Source organism: Amblyraja radiata, chromosome 6 (genome assembly GCF_010909765.2).
Source record: "Amblyraja radiata isolate CabotCenter1 chromosome 6, sAmbRad1.1.pri, whole genome shotgun sequence".
In the NCBI taxonomy this organism is placed as follows: domain Eukaryota; kingdom Metazoa; phylum Chordata; class Chondrichthyes; order Rajiformes; family Rajidae; genus Amblyraja; species Amblyraja radiata.
This window is the reverse complement of record NC_045961.1, coordinates 88700526-88717226: the sequence shown is the minus strand read 5'-3', so window position 1 is coordinate 88717226 and position 16701 is coordinate 88700526. Positions and strand designations below refer to the sequence as shown.

The 16701-nt window shown below is 42.2% G+C and overlaps 1 protein-coding gene across 2 annotated transcripts in view; it reads left to right on the top strand.

Moving 5' to 3' along the window:
* Window positions 1-2987: 2987 nt before the first annotated feature.
* The window catches only part of tubgcp3 (tubulin gamma complex associated protein 3), a 75580-nt gene continuing 61866 nt past the window's right edge, over window positions 2988-16701 (top strand). The window contains exons 1-5 of one of the 2 annotated variants that reach the window (XM_033023157.1): window positions 3048-3156; window positions 3427-3518; window positions 12431-12538; window positions 12826-12893; window positions 15445-15522. In XM_033023157.1, coding sequence (XP_032879048.1) covers window position 12538; window positions 12826-12893; window positions 15445-15522 — 147 coding nt within the window. In that variant the 5' untranslated portion in view covers window positions 3048-3156; window positions 3427-3518; window positions 12431-12537. Of the gene's footprint in view, window positions 3157-3426; window positions 3519-12430; window positions 12539-12825; window positions 12894-15444; window positions 15523-16701 lie in introns of both variants that reach the window. The other variant, XM_033023156.1, reaches the window with a different exon arrangement.

Here is a 16701-nt window from a genome sequence, read left to right as displayed (position 1 = left end):
GTCACTGGAGCCCTTCTAACTCCAGGACAACCTACAAAATAAAGAGGCTTTCTGATAATGTTCATGTGATAGGAGCAGAATTAGGTAATTTAGACCATCAAGTCTACTCCGCCATTCAATCACGGCTGATCTATTTTCCCCTCTTTTTAGGACTCCAAAAATATGTTATTATTTTTGACCTTGTGTACATGGTTTTTTTTTTAATTGATTTGCATAACAAGAAATTTTCTGAACAATTCACCTGAAGGCAAGAGGAAAGGAAACAGCAAAGATAACCCATTTTAAGTAGGAAAATAGTAAATAATATATTTAGTTTCCGATTAGTTGTTCAAGTAACCTCGAGCAAAGATTGAAATATTACCTAAGCTGCACAGAAGCTAGTTCTTAAATAAGATTCCATTGCGATCGGTTATGCAACAGCAGACAGGTAAATGGCTTTGCAGCTTTCTTGTCCTGCTCCATTCTGCCCTCTGCTGACTCCAATCGTAAGCTACAGGCGTTTACAGATGTCCCACTGTTCTATTTCCGTTGCTGGAGAGAATAAGTAAGTAAAGCCAGTTGCACTGATAGTTTTGCTGCTTTCTCAGAAACTATATGCTGTTTTTTGTCACTGATTTACCCAGCTACCATCTTAAGGGTGAATATCTGTGGAATTGAGTCCGTCAGGCAGCCTGTGGCCAAGAATATCAGACTTATGTCTAATGCCTTTGGACGTAGGCTGAACTATTTTTGAGGCCCACTTAGGTCGTGTTAATAATTGATCACAGAACATTACAACACAGAAGACCATTCAACCCATTGTATTAACCTTGCTCTTTTGAAGGCAAATACAATTTGTATTAGACAGGAACTCGCTCAAGTTGATTGGAGAGTCAAGAGTCAAAAGTATTTTATTGTCTGTCCCAAAACGGAACTATGGAATTCTTAATTGCAGCAGCACAAGAGATATGTAAACCTATTACCCTGAAAAACCCATAATAAACAAATAAATGCAATATAAATTAAAAGAAACACAAATAAACAATAGTAGTGCAAAGTCAAAAATATGTTCCCAAGTCTATATAGTTCAGAGCCTATTTGGAGGTTGTAGTGTTAAATAGCATGATGGTTGCAGGGAAGCAGCTGCTCCTGAACCTGGATGTTACAGTTTTCAGGCTCCTATACCTTCTTCCCGATGGCAGGAGTGAAATGAGAGTGTGGCCAGGGTGGGTGTGGGTCTCTGATGATGCTGGCTGCCCTTTGAGGCAGCAATTCGTGGTGGCGCATGATTACTCAAAGTGGAGATGGACAACATGTTTCAAAGTGGAGATGGATAACATGTCTCAACAACATGTTACAAAGCTCTTGATCTCCATCCCTTGTGCCCTCTCGCCGCAGCTCCAGGAACCAAATGGCCTTTTGTTGCTCCAATTGTTTCAGTTGTCTTCAGGTTGTGAAGACGACTAATTATAACAAGTTGGCTGTCGGTGGGTGCCGCCGAGAGAACAAAGAGGGACCCAGCCTGTAGGGGGCCGAGAACAAATGGTGACCATTGGAATTACATTGAACACTTGTAACCTTGTCGCACCCTTTACATGGCAACCTTTTGCATACTTTGTGCATGGCATGTGACATGTCACATGTGATAATAAAGTATCATTCAATCATTTAGTCATTTTAACAATTCCAACAACTTAGTTCATAATAGGTAATACTTACAATAGGTAATTACAATACTGTCCGAGATATATTTTCTCAGGCTGCTAGCTGATGCTGAAAAATTGTTCCGACTTGCGTTCTTGGAAGTTTTTTAAAAAAATCGCGGGACAATTTAATCGCTGGAGTAAAATAAAAAAGCGACTTCTAACGCCATCAACGCCGATAACGGGACGGATCTCACGTAGGGGACAAAAGATAAGGTGAGTCGTTTATTTTACATATAAAACTTGCTTCTTAGGATGACTTTAATCAAAATTTTAATTGTCGATTATGTAAATATACGAAGCGGCAGTGTTTTCCCTGCTGATATGGGGTTCAAATTCACTGCAAACCGCAACATTCCAATCGATCGCATTCCACAAAAACCCACTCGCAAGATGATTAAAATGCCCATTAATTTACTGGAATTAAACATTAAATTCCTTCCATTTGGCCTATAAATTCATGACAAAGATTTAAAAATCATGTTATATTGTGAATTATTGGATGAATGTTATTTGGACACTTAGGCTATTTAAAAATGTTAATCTTTTCTTAAGAAATGGATAGATGTTTAGATCACGTAATTGAATTCTGTAATTAGCTACAATTAGGTAACTAACTAATTATATGCTTTAACTTCAAGTCATTTAAGTAAGATTGTTTCATATTTGTTTCAGAATGCTCCAATCTATAATAACTGAACATTTCTTTCAGTTCTCTTAAATTTTAAGAAAGTTATCGGCTTTTAAATGTTCTCGATCACAGCTTTTGTGTTAAGCCAATGAAAAAGCAATAGGGAACAAGATGCCAATTTCCGAGTATGAAAATGGCCATAACTTTTTTAATACTGAAGATATGAAAGTGAATTAGGTGTCAAATTAAACCTTTTTATGCTTTATCTGATGGGATAAATTAAAGACTTGATTTTTTAAATCTCAAAATTTTGTAACATTGCTACCTTGCCCGAGTCATTTTTCTAGTATTTTCTCTCGCGGGCATGAGGCATTCTACATTTTATTTACCCCTTGACTCCGTTTTTCCATCTCCTTTTAATCCATGACCGGTTCCAATCCGTTGAACCTCTTGTCATTAAATTTCCTTCAACGAGCGCGAGTCCCCCACGCGCCTTGCGTGCGCGCCCCCACCACATGCCGTGCGCGCCCCCACCACACGCCGTGCGCCCCCCCCCCCCCATCGCACGTCTTGCGCGCGCGCGCCCCCACCACACGCCGTGCGCGCCCCCCCCCCCCCCGCCGGCCCACACACACGTCGTGCGTGCGTCCCCGCCCCCAAGTTGCGGGTCGTCCTCCGGAAGCGGAAATGCAAATTTCCGCAAGAGTTCGCGGGCTCGGGAAAAAAATGGCGCTGCCGGAGCGCGAGAACCGTTAGGCGGGGGAGTGATGTCGAGCGTGGATCACAAGTCGCCGAACCTGCTGCTGCAGAGCCTGTGTTGCCGGATCCTTGGCCGCAACGAGGGTGAGTAGTATCGAGGCGTGGAACCGGTTGCTGCGGACACCCACAGACCAGACCGAAACTCTGGCGAAGGGAGGGAGTGGAGGAGACTGAATGAATTGGTGTTGTTTCTGACTCAACATGTTTTGCTTTTAGTTGCATCCAGCACTGGTGATGAAGGGATTGTTTTGCCATGTTATGGTGAAAAAAGCAACAATTGTAGCATATTGTAGGTTCAAATCCATTGAAGAGATTTGTGCTGATGCAAATTATTATCCCTTGAACGCACTACAGGGAGTAAACAGTACTGTCAACGATCTTTCAAGTGAGATGTCAAACTTGCCTGATCTACTTGCTGAGGCCCTAAAGATCCCCATGCTGCTTTGGTAACAACAGAGCAGTTATTCCTGGTGCTTTGAGAAATATCGTACCAGAGGCAACATCATTAAATCATCTGCACTAGTTAATTTACATGTGTTTCTTTTGTAACACACTTTTTTGAACTTTTAATGGCCTAGGTTAACAATCCAGAGATGTGACAATTCCTGTTATGTTAACAGTAGATTTAAAATTAATATAGAAGAAAAGAAAACTCAGTGATGGTTTTCCTGACAGTTCTCAATTATGAAATCTAATTTTGGTCATGATTTGGTCTAATATGTTTCCAGGCTTAATGTGTTGGAGTTTTAACTACCCTTTGAAATGGCCTCTTAGGGTTATCTAAGTACATCAGGATCTATAGCAATAAAGACATTGGAGATTATGAAGAAGGCGATGTGCATTTTTCTTTTCATTTTGTTGGTTACAGGAGTTGAGACATGATATTCCAACAATTCACAACGTTGTGATGCTGTTGTTGTTCTGGCCACCTAGCTATAGGAAGGATGTCATTAAGCTGGAAATGGTGCGGTGACTAGTGGCGTGCCTTAGGGTTCCGGGCTGGGTCCATTATTGTTTGTCATCTTGTCATCATGTTTCACACAGAGAGTGGTGAATCTCTGGAACTCCCTGCCACAGAGGGTAGTCGAGGCCAGTTCATTGGCTATATTTAAGAGGGAGTTAGATGTGGCTAAGGGGATCAGAGGGTATGGAGAGAAGGCAGGTACGGGATACTGAGTTGGATGATCAGCCATGATCATATTGAATGGCGGTGCAGGCTCGAAGGGCCGAATGGCCTACTCCTGCACCTAATTTCTATGTTTCTATGTTTCTATCTTACTACTCAGGAGACACTTGATAGGCTGAGACTTTTCTCCCCCTGGTTGAGAGGTGACCTTATAGATGTTTATAAATTTAAGAGATGCATAAATAAGATAAATAGTCAGTCTTTTTTTCAGGTAGTAGAGTCTAAAACCAGAGGGCTTGGTTTAAGGTGAGAGAGGAAAGTTTTAAAAGGGATCTGATAGGCAACTTTTTAACTCGGGGTGGTGGGTACATAATGAGTTGCTAGAGGAAGCTGTACAGGTGGATATTATTACAGTGTGTAAAATACATTTAGACAAGTATATGGATAGAAAAGGTGTAGAGAGATGCAGGCAAATAAGATGAGCTCAAATAGTGCTCAAGCGATCAGCCTGGACGAATTGGGCTAAAGGCTTATTTCCGTGCTGTATAATTAGTCATGGAGTCATGCAGCATGAAACAGGCCTTTTGGCCCAACTCATCCATGCTGACCAAGATGCCCATCTATGCTAGTCCCATTTGACCATGTTTGACCTATATTTCTCTATACCTTTCCTATTCAAGTACCTGTCCAAGTGCCTTTTAAATATTGTTATTGAGCTTAGCTCGATTACTTCCTCTTGCAGCTCATTCCCCAACCCTGGGGAAAAAGATTGTGTGCATTCTCACAAAGTCCCTCATAACTTTAGACACCCATAAGATCACCCCTCAGTTTCCATGGAATAAAGTCCTCGCATGCCTAATCTCTCCATTTAATCAAGTCCTGATAACAAATTCTATGACTAATTATCATTGAATTGTATCATAACATTTATGTCAAAACAAAATAAAAAAAGACTATAGACAAAATAAATAAGGATGTAAAACAACCTGGACGTCAATTTGGATATGGCAAAGTGCCCTTTGAAGTAATTGTTTCCAGTCTCCTCAGAACATTTGGGGATTAGTGTCAAAGTTAGGAGATCAGTCTCACAGAATAGTAAAAAAAAACTGGCAGTCATCCTTATTGCTATACCATACACACACTGTCAGATCCCTCCATTGTTGTCCTAAGTAAAACTTGGCCCACTGTCTAAGCATACGTTGTACAATACAATACAATACAATACCGTTTATTGTCATTTGAACCTCAAATGAAGTTCAAACAACATTTGATTTCTGCAGTCATACAACAAGAAAAAAAAAACCAAGACACACAATTAACACAATTTACACGAACAGTGAATCTCCTCCTCACTGTGATGGAAGGCATAGTTTGATGGAAGTAGAGATTGCAGTACAATAATATGTAGGTGAGAAGGGTTACACTCAACATTAGTTGTGCTGAGGTTTTATGGTGTTGGGTGTTACATGGGGCATGCAAAAGAATTCTCTTGATGTCAAGCATCAAGAGTGTTTAATTATCATATGTACTGAAACAGAACAATAAAATTCTTACTTGCAACAGCACAATAGACAATAGGTGCAGGAGTAGGCCATTTGGCCCTTCGAGCCAGCACCACCATTCAATGTGATCATGGCTGATCATCCCCAATAAGTACACCATTCCTGCCTTCTCTCCATATCCCCCGGCTGCTATTTTTAAGAGCCCTATCCAGCTCTCTCTTGAAAGCATCCAGAGAACCTGCCTCCACCGCCCTCTGAGGCAGAGAATTCCACCGATTCACCACTCTCTGTGAGAAAAAATGTTTCCTCGTCTCCGTTCTAAATGGCTTACTCCTTATTCTTAAACTGTGGCCCCTGGTTCTGGACTCCCCCAACATCGGGAACATGTTTCCTGCCTCTAGTGTGTCCAAGCCCTTAACAATCTTATATGTTTCAATGAGATGGCCTCTCATCCTTCTAAACTCCAGCGTGTACAAGCCCAGCTGCTCCATTCTCTCAGCATATGACAGTCCCGCCATCCCGGGAATTAACCTACGCTGCACTCCCTCAATAGCAAGAATGTCTTTCCTCAAATTAGGGGACCAAAACTGCACACAATACTCCAGGTGTGGTCTCACTAGGGCTCTGTACAACTGCAGAAGGACCACTGCTCCGATATTCGATTCCTCTTGTTATAAAGACCAACATGCCATTTACTTTCTTCACTGCCTGCTGTACCTGCATGGTTACTTTCATAGACTGATGTACAAGGACCCCCAGATCCTGTTGTACTTCCCCTTTTCCCAACTTGACGCCATTTAGATAGTAATCTGCCTTCCTGTCTTTGCTACCAAAGTGGATAACCTTACATTTATCCGCATTAAACTTCATCTGCCATGCATCTGCCCACTCCCCCAACCTGTCCAAGTCACCCTGCACTCTCATAGCATCCTCCTCACAGTTCACACTGCCACCCAGCTTTGTGTCATCTGCAAATTTGCTAACAGGATTGTAAACACAGTATTCATTTACTGTCAGCTGATAGTTCTATATTCCTCCCTATTGAATAACATTTGGAAGGAAAATTGAGTGCAGGATAAAACTAAAACAGAAAATACTGGATATACTTAACAGGTCAGGCTGCAATTTTGGGAAGAAAAACAATAGTCGACTTTTCAGGTTTGAAATCCATTGCCAGAATTGGAAAGGAGGTAAAATAAGCTTGTGAAGCTGCAGTAAGGATGACGATGCATCCTTGGTAAATGGTAGGGAATTAGGAGAAGAATGTAGGTGAACAGAGGGATCTGGGAATAACTGTGCACAGTTCCCTGAAAGTGGAATCTCATGTAGATAGGGTGGTAAAGAAAGCTTTTGGTGTGCTGGCCTTTATAAATCAGAGCATTGAGTATAGAAGTTGGGATGTAATGTTAAAATTGTACTAGGCATTGGTGAGGCCAATTCTGGAGTATGGTGTACAATTTTGACGCCTAATTATAGGAAGGATGTCAACAAAATAGAGAGAGTACAGAGGAGATTTACTAGAATGTTGCCTGGGTTTCAGCAACTAAGTTACAGAGAAAGGTTGAACAAGTTAGGGCTTTATTCTTTGGAGCGCAGAAGGTTAAGGGGGGACTTGATAGAGGTTTTTAAAATGATGAGAGGGATAGACAGAGTTGACGTGGAAAAGCTTTTCCCACAGAGTAGGGAAGATTCAAACAAGGGGACATGACTTGAGAATTAAGGGACTGAAGTTTAGGGGTAACATGAGGGGGAACTTCTTTACTCAGAGAGTGGTAGCTGTGTGGAATGAGCTTCCAGTGAAGATGGTGGAGGCAGGTTCGTTTTTATCATTTAAAAATAAATTGGATAGTTATATGGATGGGAAAGGAATGGAGGGTTATGGTCTGAGCGCAGGTATATGGGACTAGGGGAGATTATGTGTTCGGCACGGACTAGAAGGGTCGAGATGGCCTGTTTCCGTGCTGTAATTGTTATATGGTTATATGATGGTGGGATGTCCCTGAGAGGGTAATGGGAAAATCAGTAAACAGCAAACCTATCTGGTTAATGAGTGAGAGGGTCAAATAGACGAAAGAACCTAGACTAATGTGGCAGTTGCAAAATTCACAGCAGGAGCACAAGCCTGGCTGATCAGCCTGAACATATCTTCCACCCTGAGAGAGAAATAAAACCTGAGCTGATATTATATGTGGATGACCTAGAATTCAAGTTATTTGAAATCACCATTGAGGCGAAAAGGTGACCTGCCCAGTTGTAAAATGAGGTGCATTTCCTCAAGTTGATTTGGGCATCACTGTGACAGTACGAGAGGCCACAGACTGAGTTAAAATGTATTGCAATTAAGAAAACAAAAGCCTGCTAATATTATAAAAGCCTGTAACAAAATTAAGGTATTTAATTGCAAAAGTATGGGGATAGTATTGAATGGGAGTTATTCCAGTGCCCATGAAAACAATTCATACTTCATTTAAAATCCATAGTTGTTAGCATTGTTCTGTAAATAACTAAGTGGATTAAAAATGAGACATAATCTAATTTTGCAATGATGTAGTTAAGAGCATATATGCAACTCAAAGTAGATCCTAATTGAGCTAGATTATGCAGTGCCCTCCATAATGTTTGGGCCAAAGATCCATCGTTTATTTATTTGCCTCTGTACTCCATAATTTGAGATTTGTAATATAAAAAATCATAAGTGCACATTAAAGTGCACATTGTCAGATTTTAATAAACGCCATTTTTATACAGTTTAGTTTCACCATGTAGAAATTACAACAATGTTTGTACATAGTCCCCCCATTTCAGGGCGCCATAATGTTTGGCACACAGCAATGTCATGTAAATGAAAGTAGTCATGTTTAGTATTTTGTTGCATATCCTTTGTATGCAATTACTGCTTGAAGTCTGCGATTCATGAACATCACCAGTTGCTGGGTGTCTTCTCTGGTGATGCTCTGCCAGGCCTGTATTGCAATCATCTTTAGCTTATGCTTGTTTTGAGGGCTAGTCCCCTTCAGTTTTCTCTTCAGCATATAAAAGGCATGCTCAATTGGGTTCAGATTGACTTGGCCACTCAAGAAGACCACATTTTTGCTTTGAAAAACTCCTTTGTTGCTTAAGCAGTATGTTTGGGATCATTGTCTTGCTGTAGAATGAACCGCCTGCCAATGAGTTTTGAGGTGTTTGTTTGAACTTGAGCAGACACTTTTTCACACAGAGAGTTGTGAGTCTGTGGAATTCTCTGCCTCAGAGGGACGGTGGAGGCAGGTTCTCTGGATACTTTCAAGAGATAGCTAGATAAGGCTCTTAAAGATAGCGGTCAGGAGATACTGGGAGAAGGCAGGAACAGGGTGCTGATTGTGAATGATCAGCCATGATCACATTGAATGGCGGTGCTGGCTCGAAGGGCCGAATGGCCTACTCCTGCACCTATTGCCTATTGTCAGATAGCATGTGTCTAAACACCTCAGAATTCATTATGCTACTACCATCAGCAGTTGTATCATCAATGAAGATAAGTGAGCCAGTACCTTCAGCAATAGAAAATAAACAATAGATTTCAAGCACCGCCATTCAATGTGAACATGGCTGATCATCCACAATCAGTACCCCGTTCCTGCCTTCTCCCAGTATCCCCTGGCCACTATCTTTAAGAGCCCTATCTAACTCTCTTGAAAGTATCCAGAGAACCTGCTTCCATCGTCCCTCTGTGTAGATTAGTGGCTCAGGCTATGAGTCATGCATTTGTAGTTACGCCCACTATCTTGTTAGCGTCGCGGTCTGCTGCATTCTGTTAGTCTTAAAGTGAACTCTCAAGTGAGAAGTTGTATTGCTGGTTCCTAATAAACTCTATATAACCTGACCTGGTGTGAGGCTACTGTTATTATAAGAGCCACAAATCAACATGGTGTCAGAGTTCATCGACACCCTTCAATTGATTATATTGTTTTTATCTTGGTTTTTAAAATTTTTTAATTGCGGTTATGGCTGCTGCTCTCAGGAAGCCGGAGGTCTTTGTGTTTGATGCAGATCTTGCAGAGCGATGGTGTGTATTTGAGGAGGATTTCTCAATCTGCATTGATGCAGCGTATCCAGCTGCTACTCCTGCTCTCGGTGTATCACTCCTCCTTAACTTGGCAGGCACTGAAGCTGCCCGACGTGCCAGAAGATTTCACTATGCATCGGCTGGAGTTGATGCTAATGGTGTACAGACTCCAGCAGAGTCTGACAGTGAGCCTGAATGCCTCCTACGTAAATTCCGACAACTATGTGAGTTACAAATTAATGTGAGCATTGAACGACATAAATTTTTCTCAATGTCAAAAACAAGGAGAACCTGTCAAGCTATATGTCAGTGCACTGAAGCATGTCGCTAGTCGATGCGATTTCAGAACTTAATAAAAGACCGCTTAATACATGGCATATTGAATGATAAACTATGCGATGAATTGTTATGAGAAGTTGGCCTGACCTTAGAAGCTGTCAAAAACTGCTGTCGTATAGCTGAATTAACCAATGCCCACATTAAAACGCTAACATGTTCTGCTGCTCGTGAAGTCAATGCAGCCAGTGTGTCTAATCAAATTACTGCTTGCCTGTTCCAGGGGCCAGATAACAGCCCAAGATGGATTGCTAATTGCTTTAATTGTGGAGGTTCACACACTGCAGTTCGCGACCGGTGCCCTGCATATGGAAAGCTCTGTAGATTTTGCAATAAAATAAATCATTTTGCGAAATGCTGCAGGTCACGAAACAACAGATTTCAATTGAGACAGTCCCAGCTCCGAGTTCACACAAACAGATGGTGACAGCACAGAGATTAATGTGCATGCTTTGTCTGGCTCAGCCTCCAAACTGGATCCCAAGGTTGGATTGCTCATTAACGGCAAAACACTTTATTTTAAGGTAGAAAGCGGCGCTCGTTGCAATGCAATTTTGATGGCTGTCTTCCAACAGCTGCAAAACACAGAAACTCTAACTCAGACGACTGTATCACTTATCTCGTTTAATGGTGCACCACTATTCTCATAGCATCCTCCTCACAGTTCACACTGCCACCCAGCTTTGTGTCATCTGCAAATTTGCTATTGCATATAATGTTATTTTGAATCCCTTCATCCAAATAATTGATGTATATTGTAAATAGCTGCGGTCCCAGCACCAAGCCTTGCGGTACCCCACTCGTCACTGCCTAACATTCTGACTGACAATGGCAGTCAGTTCACCAGCCAACAATTCAGAGAGTTTGCCAGACGCTGGAACTTTCACCACATCACCAGCAGCCCTGAATATCCACAATCTAACGGGCTGGCTGAACGGGCAGTCAGAAGTGCAAAACAACTCATGGAGCGCTCACAGGGCTAAATCTGACATATTCCTGGATTTGCTCAACTTACGCAACATTTCCCGTGATCTTGCCATGGGTTCACCTGCTCAACAATTATTGTCAAGGCAGACCCGTACCTCACTGCCCGTAGCAGAGCAAACGTTAATTCCGCATGTCTTTCCACCTGAGGAAGTTCAATCCAGGTTGCAACAGAAGCTTGACGTTCAGAAGAAATGGTTCGACAAGACGAGTAGGCCTCTGCCGCCATTGACCAAAGGACTGGTGGTTCGCGTACAGACTGACAAAGGCCATGACCGTATTGGGGCGGTTTCTGGTCCCGCCCCGGAGCCAAGCTCGTACATTGTTAGAGCCGATGGCGGCGCCTACCGACGCAACAGGCAACATCTTCTTCCTGTGAAGGAGCCAATCCCTCCTTATTATCCGGATCGTACAAATTCATTTCAATCTGCATCTAGTGACTCTTGCATGCTCTTGCCAGCACAACAATCCATGCCTGCGACAGCTCCTCTGTCTGTTCCACATTCGCCTGCGCCACAGTCTCCTGCTTGGACTCCAGAGGCGTTGGTCCACTCCCCCACGGCGGTGAAGTCGCCTGCTCTTTCCCCGGAGAAAAAGAATGGAGATGGCCTCTATCGTACGCGTGCCGGTCGTGTTTGTAGGCCGGTCGTGAAGTATCCGGACCATGTTTGACTTTCCACCAGTCTGTCATCGGTTGTGATACATTGTTATTGATTCTTTAAGAGGGGGGATATAGATTAGTGGCTCATGCTACGAGTCATGCATTTGTAGTTACTCCTACTAGCTTGTTAGAGTCGCGGTCTGCTGCATTCGATTATTCTTAGAAGTGAACTCTCAAGTGAGAGGTTGTATTGCTGGTTCCTAATAAACTCTATATAACCTGACCTGGTGTGAGGCCACTGTTATTATAAGGGCCACAATTCAACACTCTGAGGCAGAGAATTCCACAGACTCCAGCAGCTCTCAGTGAAAAAGTGTCTGCTCAGGTTCAAACAAATGCCTCAAAAGTCATCTCCCTTGATTCCGCTGTTTCATGTGCAGAAATATTAATGGTTTTGAGATGAAAGCGAGGATGTAAACTGCTTTATTTGAGTGGTTAAACATTGGGAATCTACATCCAAAGTTTTTTTTTCTGTTTTCCCTTTCTAAAATGTTTTTATTATTTGAGAACATTTGCTACATGATAGCATTTTAAAAAAATCCCTCAACTTTGTATTATGATGCTAAAATGTAAAACATAAAGGACAAAGAAATGCATTACAATCTGTGTCATTTGTATCAGGATCTTTCTTTCTTGGATTCATTTGGCCAGGATTTTTCTTATCAGACCTGTGTATCTGAAATTGTCTCTAATTGTGTTTACAGCTGATGTGGCTCAACAGTTTCAGTATGCTGTGCGAGTTATTGGAAGCAATTTTGCTCCCACTGTGGAGCGGGATGAATTTCTTGTGGCTGAAAAAATCAAGAAAGAAAGTAAGTTTGTTCTCTTACCAACTCTGTAACGTAGAAAATATCTGTGTTAAATATAGTAGAAAGAAGAGAAAAAAATGTTCACTTCAACTGAAATCACAATGCTTGTTACTTTCCACCAAATTTCTTCACAAATCTTAGTTTTTGAGTCAGTGAAATGTGGATAACTTCTTGAAAATCCACATCTCTTCACAGAATTGAAGTGGGATACATGGCTTTACTGGTGTACAAACTTGAATGTGAAACTCTTATTGTGTTCATGCTATCTTTTATAATGCTCTCTTTTGCAGTGGTGAGGCAGAGAAGGGAGACAGATGCAGCTTTATTTTCAGAACTTCACCGTAAGCTGCAATCGCAGGTAAGAAAAAATAAAGTTTAATGGAATAAAATTAAAAGTCATAGCTCCTTTTTCTGTGCATGTAAATCTAACTTCCAATGTTGCAACTCTTTTTGAATTTTGAGATTAGGTATGTGGGGAATTATACCTGTAAATATGTACTCTGCCATTTCTACTCATGTTTGACATTAATCAGCAGTAAGGCTAATGGCTAAGAGGGACTCTGGCAAGGGACCCAGATGAGTCAAGGTGCCAGGGAATATGTAAAAGGTGATCCTTTCCTGTCCCACTGTTTCTAATTGATAGGAAAACAAAAAGGAAAAGGATGTCTGTTGGAATATTAAACGGTCTATAATTCCAAGGTTTTTCTTTGAAACCAATCCTTAATGGGCCTGTCCCACTTAAGCGATTTTTCAGCGGACTGCCGGCGACTGTCAAGTTTTCTGTTTTCCCTTTCTAAAATGTTTTTATTATTTGAGAACATTTGCTACATGATAGCATTTAAAAAAAACTCAACTTTGTTTCGCGTGCGCACACACACACAAACCCCCACACACCGCTATTAACAGGAATGTTAAGACGGCTAGCACAGTGTACGGTAAGTACTTTAAAGGAGGGGGAGAAGGAGTGGAGACAACTTTTAATTAGCCAGAGATACACAGCTGTGGAGTTCGGTGGGCTTTTAACATTACCGGTCGGTTATCCTTGGTTCCGAAAACTCGTGCTTACGTTTTTTCCCCCCAATGAGCCAATGAAAATGACCGGTCAGCAAAGGCGATTAACTAAAACTACCTACGTCTACCTATAGCCACATGGCGACCCTACTACAACTGCACCTACTACTACAGGATTATCGATTTTCTCCATGTTGAAAATTTTGCGGCGACCATACTGAGGCCGCGACTAGTTCCCAGAATGCAGGAACGCCTCGCGACCATGAAGGAGACTCACCAGAGACCACCAGCGAACATGTGGTGATCATGTTGCGAGCGCAGAATCTCCTGCCCTCACCTAAAAAGTCACCTAAGTGGGACGGGCCCATAAATAAAAGCATAACATTCGCCAACCTCACCCGTTGCTTGCGATTATGCATATATATCTGACAGGGCTCCTGCAATTTCTTCCCGAGCTCCCAATGGTGTTCTTGGGTATACCTAGTCAACCTTCAGAAGGTAGACAAAAATGCTGGAGAAACTCAATGGGTGAGGCAGCATCTATGGAGCGAAATAATAGGTGATGTTTTCGGGTCGAGACCCTTCTTCAGACTGATGTGGAGGAGGGGGGGGCGGGAAGAAGAAAGGAAGAGGCAGAGACAGTAGGCTGTGGGAGAGCTGGGAAGGGGAGGGGATGGAGGGAGAAAGCAAGGACTACCTGAAATTGGAGGTCAATGTTCAAATCTACCTTCATGTGTTTTTGGACATCAAGCACATTCTTGACTCTATCCTCAGGCCATCCTCGTTAACTTGCCTGAGTTCCCTAGTCTTAATGTCTGTCTTTATTGTCAAAACATAGGAGTGATATTCATTGAAGCCTTCGCCATTTCTTGCAGCTCCAACACAGATGAGGGGTCTTATTCTCTCTGTGGTTATTTTTCCCTTAATGTACATAAAAACTCCTTGGATTTTCCTTAATCATCACTGCTAAGCATGTTCCCTTTTGGCCCTCCCGATTTCCTGAAGTATACTGTGTGCCTTATAATCATGCAGGTATGCACTTGATCCCACCTGCTTGTACCTATACCATATCTCCCTTGTTCTGAGCAGAGTTGTAATATCTTTTGTTATCCCGGGTTTCTTCTACCAGCCCTGACCTTCACTTTAACTGGAACATGCGGACCTAGAACTTTGGCTATTTCACTTTTAAAGGCCTCCCACTGCTGGAGGTCCCTTTGCCCGCATCATTGGATGATCCCTCACTTAATGTCATCTCGGACTACTGAAATTATTTCTTATTTAATCAAAATATGTTAATCTCTCTTTCCTTCACCATTGATCCCTGTAACATCTGTACCCTAAGGCCAGTCCTGTCCCTCCCTTGGCCATGTTTCTGGAAAAGCTATGATACCCCAGTCCCCTTCTCCCATCCATGCCCCGAGTTAATTTGTCTTGCCTGTCGATCATGGATTGGTTCCACAATTTTTCTTCTACTATTAACTGGGTAAGTTAATTCAAAGACCAGATATCAGGTTTCTGTTCCACAAAAGAGTAATGTAATTCTTGCCTATCCTTGTCTTCAATCAATACTGTTTACCCTTGTGTTTATGAATCTTGCAGAGCTACATATTTCCCTCCTCCCTACCATGCTCCACATCCTTAGCTAATTTATCAAACGCAAGCTGCTGGTGTTTTTTTTTTATTCCACTGATCACCCCCATATCCCTTGAATGCGTAAAGAGCAATTGGTACCTTGGGAGAATTAATTGTCATAATGATGCACTTTCAGCATGTAGAAAATCGCCTTTAACTATCTGTGCTTGTCTAAATAATTCTGCTTTTACGATGACATGCTTTGTGTTGTATTATAGTTGTGGAAATATGATTTGAGATCATAACTATGTACTTCTCACATATAGGGTATAATCAAAAACAGATGGGCTGTACTCTATCTCCTGCTCAGCCTCAGTGAGGATCCACGTAAACCCCTGAGCAAGGTATCAAGGAAAGAATTATTGATTGTTTAATTATTCCTGATTGGTTCTGATTATATTGTTTTATGCTCCTCCTACGATACTGGTTTAGCCTAACTGTAATTTAGAAACTGAAACTATTCATCATAATACAGGCTTGATCCAATCTTTTTTTGCATGTTTAAAGAAACACTTTCTTTCTATTTGGTCGTAATTACTAAAAATCAAAGCTGTGATGTGTTTTGTGGCCTTATTGGTTTGCAACGGCATTTTCAATGATTTCTGTCTGTACTCTCTTCATCAACCCAAAGTAGAACACCTGTTTTGTAGGCAGTGGGTACGTCTTTTAAAAAAAAAATGAACTAACATTTGTCAAACATATGCTCTGTGTGTAGTTTTGTTTTGCTGCTCTTGGGTAGGACTTGAAAGCTGTTCCTAAGCCACCTTAATAGAGGATATTGCTAGCTAGTTAATATTGCAGTAAACCCTTATTATAACAGACCATAGTAGGGAGGGAATGGTGTCCGTTAATGCCGGTTGTCCACTATTACAGAGTAAGGTATTATCATTGTATGTAGTTGAAACAAAGAACTGCGGATGATGGTTAATACACAAAAGGGCACAAAGTGCTGGAGTAACCCATTCTCAGGCAACATCTCTAGAGAACATGGATATCTGATATTGGGATCCTTTTTCAGATTGAATCAGCCTGTTGAGTTGCTCCAGCAGTTTGTGTCGTTTCACCTTATAAATTGACACCAATGGTGCTGGTCTGCACCAGTGCCCTTCTTCACCAGTTACCACATGGTCCCATGATGTTGCAGCTCACGATATAGTCCTTGACGGTCAGCCTTTTCATCTGGCCGCCAATATGTGGGGTTCCCTCCCCCTTACCTGCTGCCGCTTCTTCCTGTTGGCCATCTCTTTGTCTGCTCCACTGCCGACATCTTCCAGTGTGGAGTACGTTGGTATCTCTGGGGGTGGGGGGGAGGGGGGCTGGGGGTACGGTGAGTTGGGGGGAGGGGGGCGGGGGAGAGGGGATGGGTTGAGGGGGGGATGGGGTTAGGAATCCGAGTGGACGGTGCGACCAGCGAAGTAGGAGGAGAGCCGACAAAGCAATGATCAAAGTGAAGAAGTGGCAACTGGTGCGAGCGAGGGAGGCCCACTGTGACCAAGTGCGTCCTGGCGGTGGCCTGAAGAAAG